The sequence below is a fragment of the Protopterus annectens genome, chromosome 5.part0 (genome assembly GCF_019279795.1).
Source record: "Protopterus annectens isolate FY-2018-M chromosome 5.part0, PAN1.0, whole genome shotgun sequence".
NCBI classification, from domain to species: Eukaryota; Metazoa; Chordata; order Ceratodontiformes; family Protopteridae; genus Protopterus; species Protopterus annectens.
In genome coordinates this window covers 1,636,972,488-1,636,986,008 of record NC_056735.1, presented here as the reverse complement: position 1 = coordinate 1,636,986,008, position 13,521 = coordinate 1,636,972,488, and the positions used below count along the sequence as shown (strand labels likewise).

At 43.4% G+C, this 13,521-nt stretch overlaps 1 protein-coding gene across 1 annotated transcript in view; it reads right to left on the bottom strand.

Annotated features, from left to right (window-relative positions):
• PAXBP1 (PAX3 and PAX7 binding protein 1) overlaps positions 1-13,521 on the bottom strand; it is a 1,009,737-nt gene that overhangs the window by 289,546 nt on the left and 706,670 nt on the right. The window contains exon 16 of the mRNA XM_044072024.1: positions 370-446. Coding sequence (XP_043927959.1) covers positions 370-446 — 77 coding nt within the window. The remainder of the gene's footprint in view (positions 1-369; positions 447-13,521) is intronic.

Here is a 13,521-nt window from a genome sequence, read left to right as displayed (position 1 = left end):
ATCAAGCTGCTGAACTAAACAGTGGCAAACTAGATCTGAGGTCAATCAGGGTTGGCATGGGGATTATGGGTAGGGGGAGGAGCTTGGATCTAAAGCTGTTGAAAACTGCCGTCTCGGATCCGAGGTCGGATCCGATTCCCAAAGGTTGCTGCACAAATGAAGTTAACTACTCCAGATAAGTTAATTTTGCAATTACAAATCTCTTCAACAGACATGCACATAAAACTTTCTCCTCAGTGGCACAAAGCTTCAGTAGCAAACACTACAAGTATGCACAGAGTACCACTGCAGCACTAAAACACTACTAAAATGTATACTTCACACAAACGCAAACGGAACTATCAAATTAGAAGATGCAAAGCTTCTTACGTTTTGGAGTACAAGGGCATAAACACATCTTCATCCAATGTTCGCCTGAGTCTCATCAGTATGCACTTCAAAAGAGCCTGCAAAAAATCCATTGCATCAAGCAAAATAAGCCATGAATACGTCACAACTGTTTGCAATGCCTGTTATTTTTTAAATTAAAATAAGATTCATTAATAGTTCTGTCAGTGCAAACCTCAAAACAAGAGTACTGCAACTCTTTTTCTTCTGAGATTGTGTTGTGTGTGACTATCAAGTTACTCTACTTGCCAAATAACAAGAACGTAATTATGTAACATGCTCACCATAATCCTGGATCTTAGAATATTTTCTGAAGCAGAGCATTACCATTAGGGCCTGTGCTCCTTTGGCTTACACTTTTTCAAGGAACACTATTCCAGTAATGCCTCAAAAGAAACTGTACTCCTGTATACATACAAAAATGGCAGCTCCATATGTGCTTCTTGTAATTCTTTCCCAAACATATATTCAGATGAACTCAGTCTCTATTGCTTTTTTAACTTGATTATGTATAAGGCTCAACAGCAATATTTTACCCATCACCAGTGGAGTGTTCAAAGTGAAATGGGGAGGAAGGTGAAAGAAATAATGGCAAAGGGTGCAAGCGCCATCCCTGGAACTATAGTATGGTGGGTATTTTACTATTCAAATCTACTTCAAGGTGCTTCTTGAACACAAACCCACACAGTTGGATTGCAATAAAAGAGCTACCCCTACAAGGTGAAGACTTATCCAAGATACACTTTCCTAAGAGTTAGAATCAGGTACTTAGAAAAATTGGAGGATGCCTTTTCCAAGCCCTTTCATGATAATCAGACAGGGAATGCTCAGAAACCACGGAAACTGATATTTATTCTACAAAAATAACGGTGACCTTTCACAGGTCATAATGCCTACTATAAACATTTAGTCTAACCAATAAACTCTTCCTTATATACAAAAACAGTCAGAAGGCGATACATGTTTAACTTTCTCTCTCTTTTTCTAGGGACATCCCTAGAAGGGGACCAACTCATGGCTGGCACGTGACTCCCAGGACCAGGTCTCTCAGTCCAACTACACAGGGATGCACTCCCTACTACTCCAACCTAGGCAGAAAAGACATGCTCCCTCATGGCTGGTAAGGGCATCCTGAAGATGTGGCTGAAGAAAACAGAGAAAAAGTGAATGATCTGTGGAACCCACTAGTGGCCACATAAGTCACCCACCACAGCAGCCAAGGCACAGGCACACAAAATAAGCACAGGTTTTCCCCCACAAAAGTGCTTAAAATAAGCAGAAAAAAGTTACAAGTAAAACGTTAACAGTCTGTCAGACCAACCAGTCCTCAAGACAGTCCTGTAAAACATTTCCCATAAAAAAAAAGTTTCTCACAGAAATCAGCATATTTTTCACAGAAAATAACATTACAGAAGCTATTCCCCAAAGGAAACTTATCTGCCCAGCAATGGAAGACAACCAGCAGACCGTCAATTCTCTAAAGGTCTCAAAAGGAGTGCTCTCTAAGGGTCTAAGGGCAGCAAAAAATTAATGAGGTGTTTGGAGCCCAGAGTGATGGTTTTCTCCGCTTGGAGCTCATGCAAACAGTAACCTGGGCACAGGTGGAGAGCTGTCCAAGGCTTTGGAAGAATGGCCAATCTTTTCTTCCTAGGCAGACTATATAACCCATACAGCTTAGGTTACAACAGCAGTGATTTATGAATGAACGTCTTTGTTTTCCTCACAAAAATATTTAGGCCACTAAGGCAAAGCAACAGCCAAATGTACTTTGTCTTTTGTGGGGATAAAAAGAACATGGAATAAAACTCTGGGATCTCCTGTCAAGGACAGCCACATTTTTGACCAGTATACCAAAGCCTTTATTACCTAGGAAGAGTCATATGTCAGACATGTGCTCCCCATGCAAACACAGGGCATAAAGATGACGTATGCATACTTACAACTCAGTACTGAAATGCCCCAGGAGAACCAGGACCCCAGTAGAAAGGGGGACTATTTAAATTCAAAAAAGGAAAGGAGGAAGAGAAGGAGAGGAACTCCTCGGCCAGTACCCATGCAAAAAGAAGAGAAAAGGGGCAGGAGGGAGGGAGTAAACACTGCAACAGTGAAGAGATTAAGATTTTACACAACTGTTCTATGTCCCTCCATATCGCTGTTGCTGTACTCATCACCTCTGGGACAGAAAAAAAGCTGCAGCAAGGGCAAGGAGGAGGTCTCTGCAAACCCATGCAGGAAAGCCTTGGCAAAACCTGCCCTTGACTTGGAAATCACAACCAATTTGTAATGATTTATGAATGTATGACCCGAAGACCAAGTAGCAGCATTAAAGATGGAACTGGTGTCTAAACCCTTGACAAGGGCACCGAAGGAAGCAACCCCTCTAGTAGAATGAGCTCTCATGGAAGCAGACAACTGCTTGCCATGAAAGGAATTGACACAGAAATGGCCTTGGAAATTCAACTGCTAAACCCAATGTCCTGGTATGAAATGAAACAAAAAGCTGACCAGATTTATGAAAGGCCATATTTTTGTACAAATACTACCCGAGCTATCTATGCAGATCCAAGGTGCAAAAAGCCTTTTCATTAGCAGACTGCAGAGGAGGGAAAGGACGACTCTGGATAGACCCATTGAGGGACAACTCATTAACTACCTTGGGCATAAAAGAAGGATCTGTATGGACAGTGACCCTGTCCCTGTGAAAAAACAAAAAAGGAGGGACTGCCATCAAGGCCTAGAAGTTCAGATACCATTCTGGCAATAGTTAAAGTAACCAACAGAACAGTCTTCCAGGTGAAATGTTGTAAAACAGCAGCAGGCTCAAAAGGAGCCTGTGCCAGTTTTTCAAGGTCAAAATTAAGATACCAAGAAGGGGGAATAGGCTTTCTTGGGAGTCTAACATGAAGGATGCCTTTTAGAAATGCCTTGACCTCCAATCTACACGCCAAAGGAGGAATAAGTGACAGACGGGCAGAAATGGCTGAATGAGCTTTCACTTAAGAATATGCTAAGCCAGCATAAAGTAGTGAACACTGGTAGGAAAGAACCAAGGGGATCCCCCACTGAAAAGAGGCCCTTGTGAGGTTTAAGACACCAAACAGAAAATATCTTCCTCTTCGACATATATGACTTTCTGGTACTGGGTTTCCTGGCCTCCTGCAGAACCCTAAGCATACCCTCAGAAAACTGGTGTTGGAAAGGAATCAAAATGCTATTATTCAAAGCTTCAGTTGAGGAGTGGACAGATAAGGGTGAAGAATTCCTTTGTCTTGTGTGAGAAGATCCATGTGGTAAGGTAATTTGTGATGACTGCCTCAGGCCAGATGGAATAACAGGGGGAAACCAGTGCTGTCTGGGACAAATGGGAGTCGCCAACAAGATTTTTTGAGAGTCCTACTCAATCTTGGAAGGACCTTTGGAAAAGGAGGAAGGAGAGGAAAGGCACGGCATAAAGGAACATTCCCTTCCAAGAGAAAGACATGGCATCCACTTTCCAAGCCACAGAACTTAACAGACTGAAAAAGAACTGAGGGAGTTACCTGTTTAGAGGGGTAGGCAGAAAGATCTACTTGAGAAACATTCCTCCGATGAACTATGTCCAGAAACACATGCTTGTGAAGCACCCATTCGTGAGGGTGCGTCCTGGACATGCTGAGAAAATCTGCCACACAACTGCGCCCCGAAGGTACATACACTGCTTGCAAGGTGATATGCAGATTGATGGCTACTTAGCATGCCTGAAGTGTTAATCTGCAAAGAAGGTAAAACCTTGTGCCCCCTTTGTTGCTGTTGTACCACATAACTGTGGTGTTGTCCGTATAAACCTTCAAGGGGCCTGGAACCCAGAATGCATGGAAAGCTTGATGGGCCAGTTTCCTTGATGTTGGTATGATCTGCCCTCGGATGAGGGGTCCAAAGGCCCTGCACCTTCTGGGTGCCAGAAAATGCTTCCCACCACAGCTCTGATTCATCCGTGAAGAACACCTGAGACAACTGAGGAGGGTGAAAAGGAACACTTGGATTTAGAGATATCTGCTGAATCCGCCACTGAAATTCTAACTTCAGATGAGGAAGGAGAGGAACTAGATGGTCCAGCGGATGGAAGTGTTGAAGCCAGAATGATTTCAGGTGTGACAATAGGAGGTACTGCCAGCCACATCAGTAGAGGTATGGCAGTGGATGTATAACTTATGCCAGCATAGCTAGATGGAGTTTTTTTTAAATAATTACATGCCATTTGTACATCAAACTGATTTGTACAAATCAATCAACAGTGTACCCTGCTGGAAGGAAAAGAAATGTACATGCATTATTTTAACTGTTATACATCGAAGAGAAGAGGTTAATCCACCTGACTGAAAAAATATTCCTGAAATTAAATTACTTTATGGGTGAAAAAATATTCTTGAAATTAAATTACTTTATGGGTTATGCCATAAACATGTTATCCCACAGTTCTGAATGAAGCCAGACAGAATGTCTGTGCTATAGAATACGTTGTAGCTCCTGTAAGAAGACTTGAATGGTTTTATGACTTCCAGCAGCTGCACCACATCTGGCACCACATCTGAGCAATGCTCCGTGTATTCTAGCACACAGGTCCTAAACTCTGGCAGCTTCTAGTATTGGTGATACCATGGGAAACAGAGTCAGATGACAAAATGTATGTCATGTCATTCTGTACAGAAATAATGTTTGAATAGTAGAGGAGACTAAAGTCTCGGCAGCATTCTGTATCCCATCTTGGATTGGACAACAAAGGCCACTCATCCATCTTGCCTTGCTCTATTCAGCAAGCAAGTAGTAAATCTTTTAGTCAATCAGGAACAGACGTGAGACTAGCTAAATACTGTTTCTATAACTGAGTGAAATTTCCATCTGTGTTACTTTTAATACTTCATGTGACATGAAACTCTGGTGTTTACTGTAAACAGATATTTAACATTTTCATGTTTTTTATTTATTAGTATTAAATATATTTAAACTTCTCATTGTGGCTGGTCCTTTTAGAAAAATATTTAGGTTTTGAGAGTATTCGCACATATTTTATTTGGTGAAAACTCTAGCCATTCCTGAAAGCCTGGCTGTTTGGTCAACATTACCATCTGTATTATTAAATTCACTTAGTACAACTGGATAGCCTTTTAAAAGCCTTACAGTAAGTGACTGGTATAACTGCGGTGGTGGTGCTGCGGTAGCGTTGTCGCCTCATAGCAAGACGCTGTCCCGATCGATTCTCAGCTAGAGCGTCTTCTGTGCGGAGGCATACGTGAATGGGGTGTGCCTTTGTTGAAGGTTGTGCGTTAGGGCTGGTAACCCGGTATGTAAAAATCCACTACCAATCATTAGCGGACCGAAGTTCCGCTGTGGCTACCCCCAACTAGGAAAAGCCGAAAGACACAAACAAACAGTAACTGACTGGTGGTAGTAAATCTAACTTATAGTCTGGGCAAAGTTTGCAGAGTGGGTAATCTGTGCCAGCCTTTCCCAGGTATGTGTGTGTAGGCTACTTGGAACAGGGACATGAAGCACTGGTTTCACAGAGAGGGTGCTGGAGGACTTGGCTTGGACACTTGGCTGAGGACCTAATCCTACAGCTGTATCAGTGGGGAGTCTTATTGGGGACCTGGAGGGAGACCAAGAAATCCAGACCCCAGGCTGAGTGTGTTTTCACTGTGTGTTCTTAAGGGAAATTGTGCCTGATGCAGAGAGGTCTGCATCTGGAAATACTGAGTGTATCCACTTGTATTCCAAGTGAACGTCTCCCTCCAGTGTCAGTGGTGAAGATTCAGGCTCCTTGATTACTGGCCCAGCATGGGGCCATCACATCAGGTAACAATGAAATTTCCTCATACGAAACCTGGCCCAGGGAGCATGCGGATGGTACAGGAAATGAACATTCAGTGCCCTGATAAACTCCCTGGCTGTAAGATAGGACAGGGGAAGCAGGGACAGAAAAAATTGTGAGGGACAAAGCCCTGGAGGCAGAAAGACACTAACACCGGGACAGTCTGATATGAAGTTAATGTTGATTTTTGAAGGGCGACAGTGAACCCCAGGCTGTGGAACAGACCCTGGGGAAAATGAAGATCCTGCACCAACTTGGCTTGGGATGGGGCCTGAAGCAAGAACCCATCTAGACAAGGAAAAATATTAATGCCCTGAAGCCCACAAAAGGTAACTACAGGAGCTAAAAATTTGAACACCCTTAGGGCTGTTGAAAGCTCAAAAGGCAAAGCACAAAACTGAAAACGAGAGGACAAAACAGGGACAAAAGCAAATACTACCTGAATAGGGGGTAGACAGCAACAGGAAGGTAGGTGTCCTTCAGATCTAAGGAAACTAGATAGACCTGGGAAGCAACAGAGGAAACAGTCTCTAAAGAGAAAGCCTTTAGAAGGATGGCAGTATGACAGGTGTTCAGAAAGGAAAGATCCATGATAAGTCTCCAAGATCTCTCTTTCCTGGGGACTAGAAACTACCTGTAATAAAAACCCAACCGCCTCTTGGTCTGTGGAACCAGTTAATGGTACCCTGGGGTACAGCAGACCCTGCAACACCTCTGGAAAATGAGGAAGCTGTTCTGCAGGGGGATGAGGAATACTAGAGGAGGGAAACCCTGCCAGATAATGGAGAGAACCCACATGTCTGTGGTAACCAGCTGTCAAACTGGTAGAGTCAGAGAAAGCCTGAGGGACAAGGGAACTCTGTCAACAGGAAGGGAGGGCAGACCGACAGATGGCTGCAGACTTGTTAAGGAAAGGACTGCTTTTGGGACCTGGCGTTTGAGTAGGCTTATCAGGAAAAAAAAAAAAAAAAACTAGGAGCCTTCTTACCTTTGGAAGACTGTCTAGGCAGTCTATGCAAAAAAAAAAAAAAAGTACAGTTGTGTACATAACATAAATGTACATGCTCAAGTGTATTCACTGTTGCAATCCTGACTTGCGGGATTTCCTGCTGTGGAAGCCCTTGGCTGGCCAGACTACCAGAGTAAAAATCTACCTCCTAACGCTGGTGGACATCTTATCCTGACGTCAGTACTCTTGTGTATAAAGGGAGCCAGCCGACGCCATGACATCAGTTTTTCTTACCCCCCCAGGATGAACTCTAAGCAAGGGTCAAAGGTAGAAAAAGGGCATTGCAGGGAAAACATCCAGGGGGTCCTCTGGTTAGAGAAGATAGATGCTGACTACTACTGTAGGCAAAGGGGGAAGGAGCGAGGGAAAGAATATTGCAATACTGAATACACTCTAACATCAACAATTACGGTAAGTGTATACAAATATACTATATGTTCTTCGAGTTTTCACTGTTGCAGTTCTGACTTGTGGGATGATTCCCAAAGCTGTGATGAGGGTGGAAGGAAGATTATGGGGAAGAGAAGATGCCCTGTAGGATGTCAGTGGCATATCCTGACTAGGACCTGGAAAAGGCTGATAAGTGGTATTGTTTGGCAAACGTATGCACAGATGACCAGGTAGCAGCTTCCAAATGTCTTGGGTAAGTACCACTTTCAGGAAGGCAGCAGAGGTAACGGTGGCCCTAGTAGAGTGAGTCCTGACAGCTTCTGGTGGCTTTTTACCATGATGGCTGTAACAAAAGGAAATACAGTGAGAGATTCTCTTGGAGATAGTCTGTTTGGAAACTGGTTTCACTTCAGAGCTGATGGCAAAGGACACAAGAGTTGGTCTTATTTTCTGAAAGATTTAGTTCTGTTAAGATAGTAGTGGGCTGTCTGTGCACCATCCAAGGAGTGAAGAATTCTCTTGCCCTGGTTCTGAGGCTTGGGGAAGAAAGTGGGCAAGTGTATAGCTTAATTCAAGGCTTTGTCCGTGACCACCTTCGGCAAAAAGGATGGGTTAATCCTGAGTGGGGGGTAGTGTAAATTTTTCCAGAACAAAACTCTGTCTCCTGGGAGGTCTGATGTGAATCACTCCCTAAGGAACTGTTTCATCAGAGGGTGGGAAAAGACAGGAGGAAGAATAAGAATGTGGGCTGAAATGGTAGAGGAGTGAATTTTGATGGAAGAGAAGGACAGACCTCTGTCAACCAGGGTAGCCAGGAAGTCTAAAATGGCAGAGATACTGGCTGAGATAGGACCGAGGCCTTGCTGCTGACACCAGATGGAGAAACTTTTTAAACTGGCTGAGAATGATTTCCTAGTACTAGGTCTTCTAGCCTTCTTCAGAATGTTTTGAACTTGTCTGCTATGGGTAAGCTCAGTGGAGTACATTGGAGAATTATCCAGACTGAGAGTTTGAGTCTGTAGGTTGGGATGCATAAACCTCCCCTTGTCGCGAGTCAGGAAGTCCATTCTCTGAGATAACTGCCACAGATTTTCATTACTTAGTAGCAGAGGATACCAGTGCTGCCTGGGCTAGCCTGGGGCTATAAGAATGACCCTTGGGCCTTCTTTCCTGATTTTTTGGAGGACATGTGGAAGAGGAGGCAAGGGAGGAAATGCATAAAGGAAAAGGTGACTTCAAAGGAAGGCGAAAGCATCTGTCCTCCAGGCTGTGGGTAGTTTGCTCCTGGAACAGTTGAGCATTTTCTTTGGTGGCAAAAGAGGTCTATCTGTGGAGATTCCCATTTCTGGACTATGCTGCGAAATGTTTCCTGATGCAGATGCCACTCACGGGGATCCATCAGTGAGCTATCTCCCTGACCTGCATAACTAGTCCACAAAGAGGGCAAGAGTGAGCGCCTCCTTGTTTATGTACCACATGACTGTGGTGTTGTCTGTTTTAACTAGCACTGCTTTTTGAAAGCTACTAGGCCCTTTTGAACTGCCATCAGTTCTTTCCAATTTATCTTCTCAAGTCTGAACTGCTGCCTTGGGACTGAAGATGTTGGAAATGAGCTCCCCCAAGCCATCTCTGAAGCATCTGTGGTTAAAGTTTGACCCTGACAGGCGAACCTGAAGGGGAGAACCAGGTTCTGGGAACATGCCCTTTGTCCACCATGCAAATTCCTCCTTGAGACAAGGGATTAGTGAATGTCTGTCTTCAGGGACAGTGACTGCTGGCACCACAGATTCCTGAGCTACCACTGGAGCTTCCTTACAATGTAGCCTGGCCAGAGGGATCATGAGGATACAAGATGTCATAGCCTGATGCTCTGAGGAATTCCCTGGCTGAGAGGCATTGTCGATGCACAATGTTTTGGAAGTACTGAGTCGGGAAGATGATTTTTTTTTTTTCCTGGAAGGAAGAAGACCTTTTGAAGGGAGGAATCCAGAACAGCACCCAGGAAAACGATCCTGGTAGATGGGTTTGTGCTGGATTTGCGAAGATTTATGGTGAACCCCAAGGAGGTGAAGAGGTCCTGAGTGAAGGCCAGATCCTTGAGGAGCTTTGACCGACTCTTAGCTTGAATGAGGCAGTCCTCTACAAAGGGGGTAAACTGATCATAGGGGCTAAACATTTTTTGAAGACCTTGGTAGTAGGAGACTTGAAAGTGATTGTTACCTGCTCTGAAACTAAAAAAACCTCTACAAGATTCCTGTAAAGAAACGTGCAAGTAAGCTTATTTTAGGTTAAGGGTGACCATTAAGACCTGAGGGGCTACGGGACAAAGTTTTTAGAGAGTTTACATTTAGAATTTTGGTATCTACAGGGACTGATTGAGGGTGGACAGATCTAGAACAGGGTAGCCAGGAACAACCTGGAACAGAACCCCTTCCCTACTGAGTGTTCTGGTACTGGTTCCACTGAGCCCTGTGAGCATAGGTTGTGAATCTCTGAAAGGGCCTCTGATCTTTGATTTTGTGGAATATCCAGGTAACCACAGTATCTTAATGGCTCTTTGAAGGTGAGTCTGTAACTATCTAACATAACCTTCAGAACCCATTTGTATGAAGTAATGAGGGACCAATTTTCTTTGAATAGAGATAGCCTTTCCTGCTATATGTTCTGGGGGGGGGGGGGTAAAGGAAGAGTCACTGCTGCTCTCTGTCAGGGCCCTGCAGCCTAGAACTCCCCTGTCTGGGCCTTTTTCACTGATACTGACTTTGAGGCCTTTCCCTCTGAAGTTTCCTTTGGCTGCTTTTTGACTGACAGGGAAAGGACCAGTGCTTCGTGGGAAAATTCCTTATAAACCTAGGAAGCTGAATTTATAGGAAGTCCTTGACAGTTTGCATAGATTTTGCTTCATCTTCCATCTTTTTGAGAACAGCCTCAGCTTTTGGCCAAAAGAGGCAGTTATTACTCAGGGGTACATCTAGAAGTTTGGATTTGACATGGTCTGGTAGGGTTTGATCCCTAAGCCAAGCATGCCTTCTAAAGCATGCCTACGCAGTACATCAGAGCTGTGGGCAAAAGCAACGGAGAAAGCAAGATCTCTGTTGCTTTTTACAAGCTGTTTCGCTATGTTAAATGGGTTTAACATAGCGAGACAGCTTTAAAATAAGCAACGGAGAAAGCAAGATCTCCGTTGTTTTTACAAACCGTTTCGCTGTGTTAAATGGGTTTAACATAGCGAGACAGTGTTGCTGTAACAGTTACAGTAATGGAAAAAAAAGTCTGGGCGACCGGACCTTTTTCCATTACTATAACTCGGATTTACAACGTGCATGCTGACCAATCAGCGTGCACGTTTTTGAATATTAATGGGGGATCATTGCATAATATGGACTTTTTGAATAGTCTGAGCTATATGTTTATCAAATTTCAGTGCATTATCTATGGTAACCCCAAGAAGTTCAGTTTGTTCAAATGGTTCTATTTCAGTGCTATTGGAAGAGAAAATAGAGAGGGATTGGCTAGTGAAGAAGGATTTGAAAAGACCATAAGCTTAGTTTTATTGGGATTTAGTATCATTTGATGGGCTGCTAGGTATTTTTCAATGTTGGTAAGGGCAGTCTGGGTTTTGTCTTGAAATGTCCGAATTGTGGCTGCTGAGCAGATGAACGAAAAATCTGTGTATTGAATAATGTTGGCAAGACTAGCAGCTGTTATAAGGTCATTGGTGAAGATTATAAAGAGTAGCGGTCCTAGAATCGATCCTTGTGGGACTCCTACGCAGATGGGAAGTTGGGGGAGAGTTTATTTTCACATAGGGTAGCTTGCTGCCTGTTACAGAGGTAGCTTTGGAACCAATTTAGGGCCTCAGGGCAAAGGTTGTAGTTGGCAAGTTTGTTTAGGAGGATTTGATGTGATACAGTGTCAAAGGCTTTTGACATGTCAAGAAAGGTAGCCGTAACAAGTTATCCTTTCTTTGTTCTTCCTGCCTACCTTCTTGCTGACATTTCAATATTTGTTTCCCATCTCTTGCAGCATTCTGCATCCCAAATTTCTGCAAATATCACACTGCCTTGAGATGACCCACTGCAAGCACACAACACACAGGTTAATGTAGCCTTGATAGGGGATCATAAGCTCATATTTCAAGCACCTGTGAAAGCCTAAGACATCTTCCATTCTTAAACAATAATGACCACCCACTGACAACAGTATTTAAATATCCCAGCAATCTCTTCATAAAGACTAAAAACAGCCTCATAAGAAAACACACCAAAATTCCCATCACTAACTGCAACAAGATGGAAGGAGCACTTAATGCCCTAATACTACTAATGTACAGGAAAAGGAGAGGATGACAGAAAACTATTTAAAAAGTTACTCGACAATAACTAATACTAGCACAGTAAAATTATATTTTAACAAGAACTGCAAGAAACAAGTTACTTAATAAAAGGGAAAAATTGAAGTGATGAAGTCTGAGTTGGGAATTTTCAAATGAAGCTAAAAGTGGCAAATGAAATCAGAAAAAGTGAAAGGCAAGAAACACAGAGTTGGAAAGAAAATCTTAAGTTGTGGAACGTCCTACAAAGACTAATCAGTACCACCTGTGGGGACCAATCCTACCTGTTTGAAGTGGATGGATTGGATCACAGGAGATTACTAGGCTATCGACCCGGAGGTAATTTTAAGCCTATTTGTTTCAATGCAATGCAATACGGTAGAGGTACTAGTCAATATCCAAGATTGCATTTAATGATGACTTCCCATGTCCAGGAGGGTTGTGGGTGCGATCCCTGGTAAGAATTTATGGTCCTATCCACTCATCCAGGTTCCTCTTGAACAGTGTCATAGAGGTGGCTCTGTTTCACATGAATAGGTAACCTGTTCCAAAGATGTGGCAGTTGCTGGGAGATAAATCTGTCCTTCCAGCATGTCCTACTTAAGTTGCAGGCCATATTTAAGTCTCTGGAACAGGTAGCTCTACACCTATTTGATTTACGGATATGCAGTAAGTTCATTATGTTTGGGTTATGGTTGCTCTGCAGGCCAGGCTTAAGTCTCCCCTAACAAGTCTATACAATATGGAGTACAGTGACAGGGATTTTAGTCGGTCTGTGTAAGGCACATGGCTGGAGGCCCACGATGAACTTTGTTAGAAACCTCTGAGGTCTCTAACTGCTGTAGATGTTTAGCACGGCAGATACCGAATGGGGCATTATATTCAATTATAGGCCGGATAAATGCATAGTATAAGGGGGGGGGTTATATCTTCTTTTGTTATTGATATGATAGTGTGAAGGGACATTGTTTGTGATGAAGGGAATGATGATGCATTTCTTTGCATTTAGTTTGAGACCATGACTAACAGACTAGTTGCTAGTCTGTGTGAGACCATCCTGGAGTATACTGACATCATCTGGGGATTCAATGACTGCACCTAGTTTGCAGTCATCTGCAAACCTGGTCAGCCACAACCCTTTAGTTTTGACCTGAACGTCTAAGAAGTATATACCAAACAGTAAGGGAACCAGCACTGTGGCACCCAGCTGGTAACAGGTCTGCTGGTTGATGTGTAGTCACCCACTTTGACAGTGTTTGCCCGATTTATGAGCCAGTTGGCAACCATTCTTATAACAAAGGGGTTTACATTGAGGCTGCCAAGTTTAACTGTAATGCCTGAATGTGGGATTGTGTCGATAAGCCTTTGCCAAGTTGAGGTATGCTGTGTCCACAGATATGCCCTCATCAATGACCTTGGTCACACTTTCAAAGAAATCCACTAGATTTAACATGCAGGATCTGCCCTTCACAAACCCAAACTGGGTAAGATCCAGGGGTTGGAGGTCACTTATGTCTTTACTTATGAGGTCCACAATAATAAATTCCATGGCCA